The sequence below is a fragment of the Terrapene carolina genome, unplaced genomic scaffold (assembly GCF_002925995.2).
Source record: "Terrapene carolina triunguis isolate 2854851 unplaced genomic scaffold, T_m_triunguis-2.0 Scaffold53, whole genome shotgun sequence".
NCBI lineage: Eukaryota > Metazoa > Chordata > Testudines > Emydidae > Terrapene > Terrapene triunguis.
In genome coordinates this window covers 11,225,309-11,241,220 of record NW_020664404.1, presented here as the reverse complement: position 1 = coordinate 11,241,220, position 15,912 = coordinate 11,225,309, and the positions used below count along the sequence as shown (strand labels likewise).

Here is a 15,912-nt window from a genome sequence, read left to right as displayed (position 1 = left end):
GTGATTGACATGATGTATATAAAAATCCAGACAGCTAAACCAATCCACTTGTTTCAGTTCATTCCTCGTTCTCTTTTCACTCTGCCACGTTAGGGGAGAAAAAAAAATCATAGCACAGAGAAAAGTCAATAAAAATTCAATTCAGAATAATAGTCTTTTGCAGCTCAGCAATACGGGGGAATTATCAGCTCATTCAATGTTATGACAGTTAATGCAGTGAAATAAAAATTGAATTTACACTTTCAAACTAAATCAGCCAATGAAAAATCAGTCACTTATAAAAATCAGGGGGTTGGTATGTTGTCCTGTTAGTTTGCCCAACTGTTTTATTTAAATTGGTCCTGCCAAAGAAGCATAATTGTAGAAGCAAACTCCAAAACAATCTTCATCTGGGCCAAAAAGGAAATACACAGTTAAGGCAAAATTTCAATGTGTTCATAGTCATTTGAGTTTATGATGCTTACTTAATTCTGCAGAGCATTTATAGTCCTTGGATCAGAGGAATATTGTACCCATTTTACAGATGGGTAAGCTGAAAGCATGGAAAGGAGAAGTAGTTTGTCTAAAGTCACCCAGTGAGTCAAAGACTAAGCTGGAAACAGAATCCAGCAGTTCTCACTCCCAGTCCCCTACAAGAATCCTAACATAATAAGTGTAAATCAAAGCTGAGCAATTGTTTCCTTCTTTTACAGACCTTTTTACTTATTAATTAACAATGTAAGGTATTTGCCTAATAATCAGAATTAGTGATTTAAAAGTAAAAGATAAACTGGGACCACAAGAGAGTTAGAGAAAGTATATTCCTGAATCCTCAACTAACAGCAATGCTGCAAAAACACAGCTCAGACCCCTCCATGAGAAAAATGCACCAGATGTCATTGTAAAGTGAAAACCAGATGAAGCTTTGAGTACCTCCAGTCATACAACATTCTGTATTATAACACTCATATTCGGGTACTGTCCTTTTGGCCATTGGATTTTAATGTTTCTCCTCGCCATAATGCTGTTTATTGTGTTTCCTAGTTTCTCCTGCATCGAGACAATGATCTGTTGATTGTGAGTGATAACACTGCAGTGTAGCAATTCTGATTTGAGGAGCAGAGATGGGCAGAGACAGAAATAGCTCCCCAGCCTGAGGAAAACTACTGCCCCTTCTCCCCAGTATTTTACAAATACTGGCATTGTGTAACCTGCCTGGTAGCTATGTTTCTTCGATACTGTTTGGGCGGTTAGGACAATTCATCTCTAATCTACGGTACAGTGACTGCCATTAAAGGAAATTAACATTTGTCAGACCAGATGAGCTGTATCTGCAAAACCACAGCCTTTCGCTATACATGTTACAAGAAATAATGGCAATGTGTGTGCTAACTTGGAAAATAGTGATTTTTCAGTGGTGACTACAATAACTACACTGACTTTAGTGGAGTAATACTAGGAATGAATCTGGGATGAATTTAACCTTCAATGCTACATCACCAGCATAGCCTGAAAAGAAATATATTCTAAATTCATTCTTTACTTTGCTTCTCTGCACATTGGAGTGCCTTTCAAACCCACCTTTGGGCAAGAAACTGACATATATGGCATGTTTTGGAAATAGTTTAAACAGCAGAGCATAAACTATACAGACTAATACAGCAGGTCAGAAAACAGTTAAAGTTTTTCATGAAAAATACTGGAAGTACAGTAGAACCTCAGAGTTGTGAACACCTCATTATGGTTGGTCTTTCAAAAGTTTACAACTGAACACTGCCTTAATACAGCTTTGAAACTTTACTATGCAGAAGAAAAATGCTGCTTTTAACCATCTTAATTTAAATGAAACAAGCACAGAAAATGTTTCCTTATCAAATCTCTTTTTTTTTTTTAACTTTCCATTTATTTTTAGTAGTTTACATTTAACACAGTACTGTACTGTATTTGCTTTTTTTTTTTTTTGGTCTGCTGCTGCAGCCTAATTGTGTACTTCCAGTTCCAAATCAGGTGTGCGGTTGACTGGTCAGTTCATAACTCTGGTATTCATAACTCTGAGGCTCTACTGTATTTAAAATTTTGACAAGCAGAGCAAAAATTTTTGACCAGAGCTAATATGTTATACACATCTAGAACACAGAATTCACCTAACCTTGGCAAGTTAGCCAGATTCACAACCCTGGCACTAATTTACAGTATAGCTGCTTAAGTAGATTACTGTTGGTTATATTATAATACAAGAAGTTTTGATCCTCTTCACAATGTCCTCCAATTTGGGAAGCAGATGTTGTGCTTGTCACTATATTTTTTAAGTACAGTAGATGGCATGACCTTAGGAGCAACAGCTCCTGGTTTTCCAAGCCAATGGCAAAATGTGAAAACAGCAAAATAAGGAACAACTTCCCCTTGCCACACGAAGAAAGAGGAAGTTATTCTCAAGTCTCTATAAAAGTACCCAGGAAGTAGAATATTAGCCCAGTTCACAAGTGAGATGAACTCTTAGGCCTGGTCTACACTAGGAGGTTATGTCGAATTTAGCAGCGTTAAATCGAATTAACTCTGCACCCGTCCACACAACGAAGCTATTTAGTTCGACATCGAGGTCTCTTAAATTCGACTTCTGTACTCCTCCCCAACAAGGGGAGTAGCGCTAAATTCGACATGGCCATGTCGAATTAGGCTAGGTGTGGATGGAAATCGACGGTAATAGCTCTGGGAGCTATCCCACAGTGCACCACTCTGTTGACGCTCTGGACAGCAGTCCGAGCTCGGATGCTCTGACCAGCCACACAGGAAAAGCCCCGGGAAAATTTGAATTCCTTTTCCTGTCTGGGCAGTTTGAATCTCATTTCCTGTTTGGACATCGTGGCGAGCTGAGCAGCACTGGCAACGATGCAGAGCTCTCCAGCAGAGATGGCCATGCAATCTCAGAATAGAAAGAGGGCCCCAGCATGGACTGATCGGGAAGTCTTGGATCTGATCGCTGTGTGGGGCAATGAGTCCGTGCTTTCCGAGTTGCGATCGAAAAGATGGAACGCAAAGATCTACAAGAAGATCTCAAAAGCCATGACAGAGAGAGGATACAGCTGGGATGCAACGCAGTGCCGCGTGAAAATCAAGGAGCTGAGACAAGGCTACCAGAAGACCAAAGAGGCAAACGGACGCTCCGGATCCCAGCCCCAGACATGCCATTTCTACGAGGCACTGCATTCCATCCTAGGTGCGGCCGCCACCACTACCCCACCAGTGACCGTGGACTCTGAGGATGGGATATTGTCGACGGCCGGTTCCTCGGAGATGTTAGCGGACGGGGAAGATGAGGAAGGAGATGAGGACGACGAGGCAGTCGACAGCGCTTACAACGCTGATTTCCCCGACAGCAAGGATCTCTTCATCACCCTCACAGAGATCCCCTACCAACCCTCCCCAGGCATTAACCCGGACCCAGAATCAGGGGAAGGATCAGTCGGTAAGTGTTTTAAACATGTAAACATTTATTTTGAACAGAACATTAATATTAACAGTGTGTTTTTCATGATTTGTTTGCCCTAGGCGCTTAACGTTTCAGTCCTTGGCAGTGCAACTACTGCAAAAAAATCTAACAATGTCCAGTTTATCATGATTGGTTTGCCCTAGGCGCTTTACTGTTTAGTCCTTGCCAGTGCAGCTACAGTAAAATTCGGTCTATATGTCCGGGGATAGAGCTGAAATCCTCATGGGACATCTCCATGAAGCTCTCCTGGAGGTAATTGGAAAGCCTTTGCATGAGGTTCCTTGGGAGAGCGGCCTTACTGTGTCCTCCGTAGTAGGAAACGTTTCCGCGCTAGGCTATCAGCAAGTACTCCGGGATCATTGCCTTGCAGAGCATGGCGGCATACGGCCCTGGTCTTTGCAGGCTTTCACGAAGCATCCGTTCTTTCTCCGTCTCTGAAATCCTCATCAGTGATGTCGCTCATGGTGATCTGCTTTGAATTAGGTAGGGGAATGTTAGTATTGGGACTGCTTGCCTGTTCCTTTACAGAACTGTAACCGGCGGTTTACAGCCACGCGGTGGAGGCGGGAGAGGGGCAGCATACAGGGATCTTTCCTGGGACAGCCGCGAGGGGGTGGGACAGGGGCAGAGTTCATGCTTGCCGGATTGCTGGCAGCAGGAACTGGCCAACGCTAGGAGCATTGCTTTGAACGTGAAAGGAGGCCAGTGCTATTATTAAAGTTTTAAGCAGCCACAAGTCTACGGCTTACCATGTCAGCCTGCTACCCAAATTCCGCTGTCTTGCCCTGCTTGTCAGATCTGCACTGCAAGACCCCAGGCACTGAATGCGAAGGCCGAAAATTCGACCTTGTCCTGAGTGCGCATGTGATAGGTGCTGTGCATGGTCTTGTTCACAGAGAAAGACTATGTTCTTTGTTCACAACAAAATTTATCTTTCCGAGGAATTCATTCCCTTTTTCCCATCCCACAGCTGCGACTGTCTCCCGACCTACCCTGGCATCACACTCCCAGAGGCTAGTGCAGATTAGGCGTAGAAAGAAAAGGACACGGGACGACATGTTCTCGGAACTTATGGGCTGCTCCCGAGCCGAGGCAGCCCAGCAGACCCAGTGGAGGGAGAACATGTCCCAAATCCATCGATCACACATTGAACAGGAGGAGAGGTGGCGGCAGGAAGACCAGCAGGCGACTCAAACGCTGCTTGGACTAATGAGGGAGCAAACGGACACGCTCTGGCGCTTTGTGGATGTTCTGCAGGACCGGAGGCAGGAGGACAGAGCCCTGCTGCAGTCTATCTGTAACCGCCCTCCCCCGCCACAAAGTCCCATACCCCCCTCACCCAAAGTCCCAAGAAGGAGGGGCGGCAGAGTCCGTGAAAACTCTCACTCCACCCCTGCAGACCGCTCAAGTACCAGAAGGCTGTCATTCCCCAAAATTTGATAAGTCCTTTCCTTCCCGCCTCAGCCAAGCCCCCGTCCCAGTTTCATCCCCTAACTGTGTAGTTGCTAATAAAAAATACGTTTCTGTTAATTACTGTTTCCGTCATGTTCTTTTAGAGGAGAGTGTGTTTGAAGTGGGGGAAGGGGGTTGGTAATTGGACAGGACAGTCACCTTTACCAGGGTACAGACGCGGGGGCAGGTTCAGCAGCAGGTCACACACACATTGCAGTTACTACGCACCCTGGTCAGTCTGGGAGGTGGTTTTCATGTTCTGGGGGGGGGGGGGGTACGTGACTTTGTGGTGGGGGAGGGCGGTTAGAGATCTTACGCAGCGGTCCTTAACCTGGATCATTGAGCCACGCAGCAGGGGATCTGTAACCGTCCTCCCCCTGCCACAAAGTCACATAGCCCCCACACACAGAGTCCCGAACAGGAGGGGTGGCAGGCTCCGTTGAAACAACCAGTCCACCACTGCGGACCACTCTAGGAGCAGGAGCCTGTCATTCCTCGAGTTTAGAAGCGTCCTTTGCATCACTACACCCGCTCCCCACCACAGTCTGCGTCCTAGTTTCAACACTTTACCGCGAAAACAGTAATAAAGAAAACTGTGTTCATTAATAAATTTCCAGTGATTTTATTTTTAAACGTGTGTTGGAAGGGGGAGAACGGGGTGAACGGGGTATGTGACTGGAGAGGATAGTGAACATTCACTGGGTAAGGAAACGTGGGCAGGTTCTGCTTCTCTGTAAACAAACTTAATAGTCACAGGTTACCCTGCTCACTGTGGAACCTAGCTTTCAAAGCCTCCCGGATGCACAGCGCGTCCTGCTGGGCTCTTCTAATCACCCGGCTGTCTGGCTGGGCGTAATCAGCAGACAGGCTATTTGCCTCAACCTCCCACCCCGCCATAAAGGTCTCCCCCTTGCTCTCACAGAGATTGTGGAGCACACAGCAAGCTGCAATAACAATGGGGATATTGGTTTCGCTGAGATCACAGCGAGTCAGTAAGCTTCTCCATCTCCCCTTGAAACGTCCAAAAGCACACTCCACCACCATTCTGCACTTGCTCAGACGGTAGTTGAAGAGTTCTTTTTCAGTGTCCAGGGTGCCTGTATAGGGCTTCATGAGCCAGGGCATTAGCAGGTAGGCTGGGTCCCCGAGGATCACTATAGGCATCTCCACATCCCCAACAGTTATTTTGTGGTCCGGGAAGTAAATAACTTCCTGCAGCCGTCTAAACAGACCAGAGTTCCTGAAAACACGAGCGTCATGAACCTTGCCCGGCCATCCGACGTTGATGTTTGTAAAACGTCCCCTATGGTCCACCAGTGCTTGCAGCACCATTGAAAAGTAGCCCTTTCGGTTAATGTACTGGCTGGCCTGGTGGTCCGGTCCCAGGATAGGGATGTGAGTTCCATCTATAGCCCCACCGCAGTTTGGGAATCCCATCGCGGCGAAGCCATCTATGATGACCTCCACGTTTCCCAGGGTCACTACCTTTGACAGCAGTACCTCAACGATTGCGTTGGCTACTTGCATCACAGCAACCCCCCCGGTAGATTTGCCCACGCCAAAGTGGTTCGCGACTGACCGGTAGCTGTCTGGCGTTGCAAGCTTCCAGAGGGCTATGGCCACTCGCTTCTGGACAGTCAGGGCTACTCGCATCCGGGTGTCCTTGCGCTTCAGGGCAGGGGACAGCAACTCACAAAGTTCCAGGAAAGTTCCCTTTCGCATGCGAAAGTTTCGCAGCCACTGTGATTCATCCCAGACCTGCAGCACTATGCGGTCCCACCAGTCCGTGCTTGTTTTCCGGGCCCAGAATCGCCGTTCCACAGCATCAACATGACCCATTGCCACCATGATATCCACGGCGCGGGGTCCCGTGCTTTGTGAGAGGTCTGTGACACTCTCAGACTTAATGTCCTCACCGCGCTGCCGTAGCCTCCTCGCCCGATTTCTCAGCATCTGCCTCTGGAAAAGGTGGATGATAAGGGGTGAGGTGTTGACAATGGCCATAACTGCAGCGATGGTCGCAGCAGGCTCCATGCTCGCAGTGCTGTGGCGTCCGCACTGTCACTCACCAGAAAAGTGCGCGAACTGATTTCCCGCCGGCGCTTTCAGGGAGGGAGGGCGGGAGTGACGGTTGGATGACGACAGTTACCGAAAACCACCCTTGACACATTTTTTTCCCCAGAAGGCATTGGGGGCTCGACCCAGAATTCCAATGGGCAGCGGGGACTGCGGGAACTGTGGGATAGCTGCCCACAGTGCACAGCTTCCAATGTCCACGCTTGCCCTGTTAGTGTGGACTCACAAAGTCGAATTACTGCCCTTAATGTGGATACACACGTTCAACTTTGTAATATCGATTCCACATATTCGATTTAAGTAAAATCGAACTACTCTCGTAGTGTAGACATACCCTTAGTTAGATTTACCTGACCTTTTCTTCAATGGCTCTTTTAATGTCTTAAAAACAAGAGCTCTTTTTATTTATTTTTTATTGTAAATGATATGCTTGTTCCCATAAGGAACAATCTCTTCTTTCCAGGGACTCTAAAATGTCTGGCAGGCTGTACCCTAGTCTCAGGTCTAATAGGGATGTTTATACCCCTTTTCTTTGTAGATTTTTCTTCTCATTTGTTTTCTGCTGACTGTGTAATTAAAAAAAAAATCACCCCATTTTCCTGTTCTCATCCTGCTTCCCCCACATCAGCCCACACAATCAATGATGTGTTTCAATATTCAAAAGCAGATTTAGAATAGCAGAACACAAAAGCCTCTAATGTATTCTTGCATATTTTTCTGAAAAATGTAGCAGACATACATTGTTAAATGCTTCTGCAGATGTCTTTAGACCCTTGTCATCAGCACAGAGCAATAGGGCACATTCCAGTAGATTTTCAATTTGCATTAACATTTCTTTTTGCATTGCACCTGTGTGCATGCAATCCAAGCAGAATCTCTAAGAGAAACAGACTTGCTGAGTACACTTCAAAGAAAATCATCAACCAACATTAAAATAACAAGAAGCTCCGACAAGGCAGCATCAGAACAAATATGGTGTTTTCTCTCTGACGCTCCTGTAGTATTTCACAGGGAGCGCTAGCAATGACAATACTTTCCTAGTGCCTGGTTACCTTTAACCCTAGCATAACAGCAAAAGCTTGAATAGCACACACTGATTCCACTTACAGGCTATGCGGACTGATGCCTTCCTGCTTTTTGAGGTCCCTAAATGGCTCCATGCAACACACTGACACCAGTAATCTTCTGGCCCATGAAAATCCTCCACCTGCTGCCTTGTCACGTTGATGAACACCTCTCGAACCTTCAAGCCTGAATAGGAAAGATACAGAAAATTAGCTGATACAGGACATCTTACTCAGGCATAAAGCTAAGGTTGGCCAAACCTTTTCTCTTTAATTAACCAATTCCATTTTTAATCAAGGCAAAGCTTTAATTAGTTTGACAATAACATATTACTGCTAATTAAATCCGAACAGCTGAGTAGGTCAGAACGCACAAGTCGGAAGAATTACCGACCGAGTTTGGGCTTTGGAATAATGTAATATCTGCCTTAAAAATCTTTTCTTTTCTGCCTTTGCTTTCCAAATGTTTTTATTTACTGATTGGATTTGTTTATAAACTACAATAAAAGTGCATCCCCATCCAGCCCTCTTGACAACCTACTGAAAATACATTGACAGGCCAGTCAATTAACGCCCGATCAAATTAAACACCATAAGTGTGACAAGAACTGATTGACTGCCCCACTGAATCCCTGCCGAAGTTACAACCCACCCACACTCATGAGGAAGGGAGAAAATATGAGCCTTGCACTGTGCACCAGGGTGTCTATCTAAGTCTGGCTGTTGCAGTCCTGGGGAGAAGTGAGTTCCCAAGGTCTGAGGTCCTGATGGAGAATGCCCTGCCAGCTGACCAGTCTTTCTTGTATTGATGGGTTAAGTAAACCAGCCACCATTTTAAAGCATTGTCTTTCTTTACAATTATCACAGACGATGGTGTTCATACCATTCAGACAAGCATCTTGTTTGTTTTATTCAGACTCTTTCCACAGGCCCCTGTGCATGGTACAACCTCCCTGAGTTCATCTGCGGTCCTACATTTAAGTCCCTCTTAAAGGCCCATTGGTGCTGTGCTAACTAGGGTAAATCTAGCGGATGTATATATTAAAACGAGTCTCAATTTGTTATTCCCCTTTCCCTAACCTATGCCCACTTATCTGTCTGTCCTTAGACAGTTCTTAAGGGATTAGTCCTTCTTGAATCTCCTAGCCCATAATAATTATAATGAACATTAAATGCATTGATCATAGTATTCTAGAGTTGGTAGAACATATCTTATTGTGGGAGCAAACAGCATAAATTATTTTAAGGCAAACAGGGATCTTCCATATTGTTATGTGAGCTAATGAAGAGCAAGATGTACTGGACACAAGTTGTAATGCAGACCATACATTTTACCCAGATGAAAATTCTAGCACTGGTTCTGTATTTGGGCATACAATTCCCAGTGATTTTGGGGGTGAATAATCTGTGCTGATAATATATCAGACAAAAGTTTACAAATATTTCCTCAAAGTTGCACTAGTTCTAGGAGAAGCATGAGCAAACAGGTTCATTTTCAACTTTTACAGTATTATAGGAGGCTCATTTTCATTACCAGAAAGATGCAAATAACTCAGAAAGAAGTGAGAAAAGAGTGAGACAGTGACCAGGAGAAAGGATTGCCTAATTAAGAATAAACAGGAAGAGAGCTAACTGTTCTCTCTCTAATTGCTATAGTCTAGCATTCATAATCTGCTGGGCATGGGAGACATTCAGCAGGAGCTTCCTTCAACCCAGAGATGCTGGACATCAGGCTTGAGGGCATGTATGGGACATACTTAGCGAGACCTGCCATTTCTGATACATGCTGCTGGTACAGCTGTTTTACTTAATGTAAGAAACACTGTGCGTGAGAGTGGAGATGGTCTCCTTTGAAGTCTCAGGAGGTTTTAACTCTGGTTCTAGCAAAATGGGACTGGGAAGAAGAGGCGGCAGTAGTGGAGAGACAATTCATTATGGTGATTCTTCTGTGGGTTTCAGGAGCTCATAGAGTTCCAGGGGACAAACAAGAAAGGTGATATTCCTCATCAGAACTAACACACACACACACACACACACTATATAGCAACAGTGGTATCCTCATATTTTCAGTTCCACAAAAGCACAGAACAATTGGACTGATGATGAAAGCAAATGAAAAACCATGCAGCCAGCAAAGCTGCCAAATGCCATAGGAAAAAAATCCCATAATCCACTTCTACTGAGCTACTGCAAGAGAATGGAGGAGGTAGTCAGCAGAGTTGGCTAGAAAACTGAATTTCTGACCTATAGGAAATGATGACATTTTGAAATTTGTTTTTGTTCCAATTTGGAATGATGCCAATATTTCAATTTTTTTCACAGATTGGAAATTCTGAACCATTTCAATTTGGAAATATCAAAATATTTGTTTCAATAATGTTGAAATTAAATTAACATTAATATTGTAATGTATATATTATACTTTTAGTTTAATTTTATTTTGACTTACAATGTAATTAAACTAAATGTTTTTACCTAATCAAAATGAAATAAGACTAGATGATTCATCAACACTTTTCCATTAAAAATCTTGTTGAAATCTAAACATTTCCTTTTTTTTTTTTTTTTTAAACCAGCTCTAATACCGAGTCCATCAGGAAAACTGTTTTCATGGTATAGTTACACTTCACAGAAGTAGATTCTGTGGTTGTGTCCACTCCCCTACAAATGCCCTTTAAATGTGATTGCTTTCATCTTATTGTCACTATGGCTAGAGATTGCTTTGTGTCATCTTGTCTAACATTCTCTTTCAGAACAGAGCACCACCGTCAGTTGCATCCTTTCTGCTGTTTGCAAAGGGCATTTCAGGGGACCCCAGATATTTCCAGCTTGGTTCAAGAAAGACACCATCTCACCTCCAGGGTAAAATGATATGCTAAGGATAGCCACAAATCAGAGAGGGGGAAATAACGTTACACTACAAAGTGTGGCCCTGATTCTCCTCTCCTTTACACTAGCAGTGGAATTGGGAGGTTCTCTTTTCCTACACAAGACTGAGAGGCGAGTAAGGGTCCATGCATCCTTCCCTCCCTAGACTGATAGGCTGTGGCTGTTAGCCACATCTTTGACACTCACTGTAGGACAATCTGGGGGAGTGGAGATATAATCCAAACCCAGTAAAAAGGCATCACAAATAATTTGAAAGATAGCTGGTCATAAAAGCATTAATTTGAAAATGGAGCACATTCATTCCTGCCACTTTTTTCTCTCTCCCCTCCTGTGCCATCCTGAGATACTTATTTCCCCTTGGCTGGAAATGAATGGAAACGCAATCTCAAAATATTTCATGCCTGTGAAGTTTATAAAGCAGCAAGGAATTTCTAAACTTGAACTCCATAAATTGGCTTCCACTTAATCTCAGGCATCATTAACAGCTGGGTATTTCACTTCTGAAAGGCATTAGGAAGTCAACCTGTTCCTTCAATAAACAGTAGAGATAAGGCCCACCAGGAATACTAGAGGGGAGGTCAAATCAGCCTTAAATGCTGTAAAGCAAAACAAAATTTGTGCTACTTTGCCAGCAGCTGTTAGAGAACATTTTACTTTCTTTCACTTACTCTATTTGCTTTGTCACACTACTCAATGGCATGGCCAAACCTGTGACCTTTTATAAAGGTGTCTCATTAGCCCTATTAGTCACTCAAATGCTCATTCTGTAACAAGCAAGCGAACATCTTTCTTGTTTGTTTTGTTTAAATACGCACACTGATGTTGCAGTTCTGAACAAAGCTGTATCTTCTGTCATGATGGAAACACAGCAAGGGATTATGAACCAAACACAGCCCAGGGAGTGCTATCAGCAGCTTCCCCTCTCTGTTACACAGCACTGTGGCAAAGAGACTGTTCGCCCCGTGATGAAAATGCCCCATCTCAATTGGAACAGCTCAGAGAAATGGAGCCTTGCATGCTCAGCCACGTATGTAGGTTGACCTCTGGTTTAAAGATGAGGGCAGCTGCAATAGGCTCCATTGGGGCAATCCTGAATCAAGGCAAGTTGCCAATGCAGCTCTTAACTGGTCAAAGTGTGGGCACCCATGCCATATCAGATGACTTTCAGATGTATATATCTGCCTAATGCTGCACATGATAAAGCCATGCTATATACTGCAGCGACTTGTTAGAGTTGGACTCGTCCAGAACTGCTTTAAGTGTTTCATAGTCCCTGTACTGCTACCAACTTACAGAGATTCTCCTTCTAACATGACTAGTAAGGGCCTGGAAATGACTCCTTATTACTACCATGAAATTTTGAGCAGTCATCATTCTGGATTTAGCCAATTATGGCTTAATTTTTGTTAAGATATGTTATCTCCAACCTAGAGCCTAAATTTTTCAAAAGTGATTAATGTTTTTGAGTGCCTAAGCAGAGATACATTAAAAGTTCCTGGTTTTAACAAGGCAGGTGCTCAGCATTTCCTGAACAATTAGACCCTTTTAAGATGTCCCAAGAGAGGCATCCAAAATACTTGGGAAATGCTTAGAAATACTTTTTTCTTCATCTGAGCACCATCCTATTTACAACTATTTTAGAAAAACGTGGACAAAGTAGTCCTATTTGTGGCAGGAGGAACGTGCTGCAGTTCCTCATCTCTGCAGTTCACCCAATAGTACCAAGAAGGTATATCCACCTACCTCCTACATCTCAAGAGATACCAGCAAAATTGTTCATAGGAAATGTCATAGGCAGAGCCCAAAATCCGTGCAAACAAAAGCTAGCATGTCATAAACAAGAGCAGAATTGTATCTGATAACTTGCATAACTCTAATAAGCACTGAAAGTCCAACCCTTTAAATTATTGTGCAAATTATAACCGTCATCTTTTGTTATACAGTACAGCCTTACAGAATATAAAATTATGATTGTGGTACTGATATGCTAATAAGCTTTCTGTGCTGTTGGATGGTTTAGTTGCAGATAGACTAATGCTGGCAGCAGATGAATAATTGCTCTGTATGCACTAAACATAACGCAGCAGCACAGAACTTCATCATTTGTCAGCTTTATTTGTTTAAATGAGAAAAATGCTGACAGCAGTTATTGCTGTAATCCTTTTATTTATCAGAAAAGAAAACTCTAGTTACTCTTCACAGGTCTGATCCTGTTGGGAACCCCAAAGATGAAGTATTTTAAAAATAATTTGAGGTACGTTCTGGAATGTTCAAGTGAAAATAAAAAATCAGAAAGAAGTTATGCCTTAATTTATTTATTTTTTTATTACAGACACACCTAGAGACCCCAACTAAAGCTACATCTCACACTGTGAGCTAGTCGTCATTCCCCTGCTTGTATGCACATACTCATCAAGCTAGTGTGAGTATAATTAGCCATGGTGGCACTAGCAGCAGCATACAATCGCAGTGGATATGTACTCAGCCATACCTCCCCGCTACCACAGCTATGCTGCTGTTCATACTCATGCTAATTCAATGAGAGAGAATGAGTACAAGTACATGAGCAGGGGAATCCCATCCTTAGCTCATAGTGTAGACATGGCCTAAGACTGGGTCTTTATTGTGCTAGGCATTGTTTGTACACATAGTACACTCCCTACCTTGTAAATAAATAAGACAGACTTAGGGTGCAGTAAAGGAAGTTTGACTCGCCCCAGTCTACAAATCAGGAGCCAAAGCAGAGAGAGATGATGTGACTTGACTAAGGTCACATAAGGAGGCTATGGCAGAGCTGGGCTGGAACCCAGGTCCTCTTGTGTCTCAGGCTTAACCAAATGGCCATCCTTCCTTCATACTATTTCTACTCTTCAAATTAATAAAGACCTTTGTCTTATTCTAAAACTATTATTTCTGCTTTGTAATACCCAAATCTGGGAAATCATATTTAATATTCATTGCTGTGCCAAAGTAAGCCCAATGCCTACCACCAGCTGTCCTTCCTACCTTTCTATACAAGTGTAATAATGAGTTGTAGATAAAACCCATCAGTAGCACTGTGCCTTTGCTACCACTGCCAAGTGCTTCTTGTGTACATCTGACTAGGAGTTGCTGGGAGGAATATGCAGAGATATATTCCTTGCTTTGTTATTACATTTCCTCTTTAGAAATGTAGAGTTTTTGGGAGGGTTTTTTGTTGTTGTTGTTTTTTGTGTTTTGCTGCTTTTGGGCATCATCTTTATGTTTATCCCTTCAGCAATTTTCACACTCACTGCCAGCAGAAAGGCAGGGAGGGAAGGACCCACTTCCATTTAACGTGATCTGCTTTCACAAGTTCTAGGGACTATCTCTGAATGACGAGGGTGCACTCTTGGCATAATTCCAAATACCACTCTAAACCGGAAGGCTGCCCAATACCCAAAATGCCATGCTAGCCTGCCAGTAACTGTCTTGCTAGTGTCTAAACCTTGGAGGAGTGACTCAGATAAGAACTAGGACAAATCACTGTAGCAGCCATTATACTATTCAGGTTTAAATATCAGGAATCAGAACAAGCAATCACATTCATGACCTGTCACACGCTTTCAGACATGCGGCATTTTCGCCACATGTCCTGAGAAGTGAATGCTTTGTTAACTCAATTGTTGAAGACTATAGAATGCCTCAGAAACTGTGGACCACACAAGGAGAATTTAAGTCATTTTTCTGTCATTGAGAATCTAGATACAGAAATACAGTTTTACATTTTGTGCATCTCATTAAAATGCAAAGAAACTTTGAGATTAAAGGGCTTCACAGCTCATATTGCCTAATACCACAGCTAGCACAACTGGGCTTCCTGAGCTAAGAGTACATCCATCCATTCTGCAGATTAGGTGCCTGCAGGCTGGAATACATGTAGCAGTAATTTAAATATGGATAATTAAAAAAAGAGGTGCCGTATTTCTTACTACCTTTTTTAAAAAACCCATCTAATGATTAAGTGAAGCTAAAATGACTTTTGCATCTTCAACCTAGCAACAAGATTAAAGTGTACTTATATTAAATCAGATTGTATTTATTAGACGGTGACAGTATGCCATAATCTGCAGTCCCTTTAGACAACAATAAATAATAATATTCCATATACCTCAAAAGTAGTACAGCTTCTGCTTTGAGCAGAGATACCAAGAACTAAAGTCTTGCACTAAATGCATTCTCCAGTTTAGCATATATTGTAAATTGTATACAGATTCCTCTGGAAGTAAACAAAGGAGGTACCAGTACCACCTGATTTAGCCCAAAGGGATAGAACATGCAGGGTTGTAGAGACACATCTGGGCAATTATTACCCAGTGTTCGTCACACCTATAGACTCCTTTGTAATACACATGTACCCACTATCTCACAAGTATAGTTTCCAGAATTATTGGAACCTTCCTTTCTAGCTTTTGAATTGGCGATTCCACTGGTACCATTTTCTACTAGAGGTATAAAATGTCAAATCTCAGAACAAAGAGGCACACCTGGCAATCCAATCTGGTCATCTGCATTATAACACCCAGCAATAAATAGAGCAGAAGTAAAAAAAAATTAAAGTCAGCAGGACTTGTGTGCTCTTGGAAAGTTTACACTAAGTTACAAAAATGGCAATAAACAAGTAGTTGAAAAAAATTTCACCAGGTCTATCCCTCAATTTAAGGCCGCTGAGCTTTCCATCCATTCCCACCACCACCCGCCATTAAGTGTCTCAGAACAAGATGTAAACCTACAAAAAGAATAAAATACCCATAAACTATTTTTTCATTTGTCTCAAAAGTGTCCCAAAATAAAGTTTAATTTATGGTTATGGCTCAGTGTATGCAGCCTTCACTCGCATTTTGGATTCTGAAAATACAAACAAAAAGGATTCTGACCATATCCATGTTCAAATAGTAACAATTTTTGGTGATTTTCTAATGCTGGGCTGCATTCAAGCTTGCA

The 15,912-nt window shown here is 42.9% G+C and overlaps 1 protein-coding gene across 1 annotated transcript in view; it reads right to left on the bottom strand.

Annotated features, from left to right (window-relative positions):
* Positions 1 to 15,912, bottom strand: part of UNC5D (unc-5 netrin receptor D) — a 148,301-nt gene that overhangs the window by 130,860 nt on the left and 1,529 nt on the right. Inside the window, exon 2 of the mRNA XM_024217705.1 lies at positions 8,105 to 8,248. Coding sequence (XP_024073473.1) covers positions 8,105 to 8,248 — 144 coding nt within the window. The remainder of the gene's footprint in view (positions 1 to 8,104; positions 8,249 to 15,912) is intronic.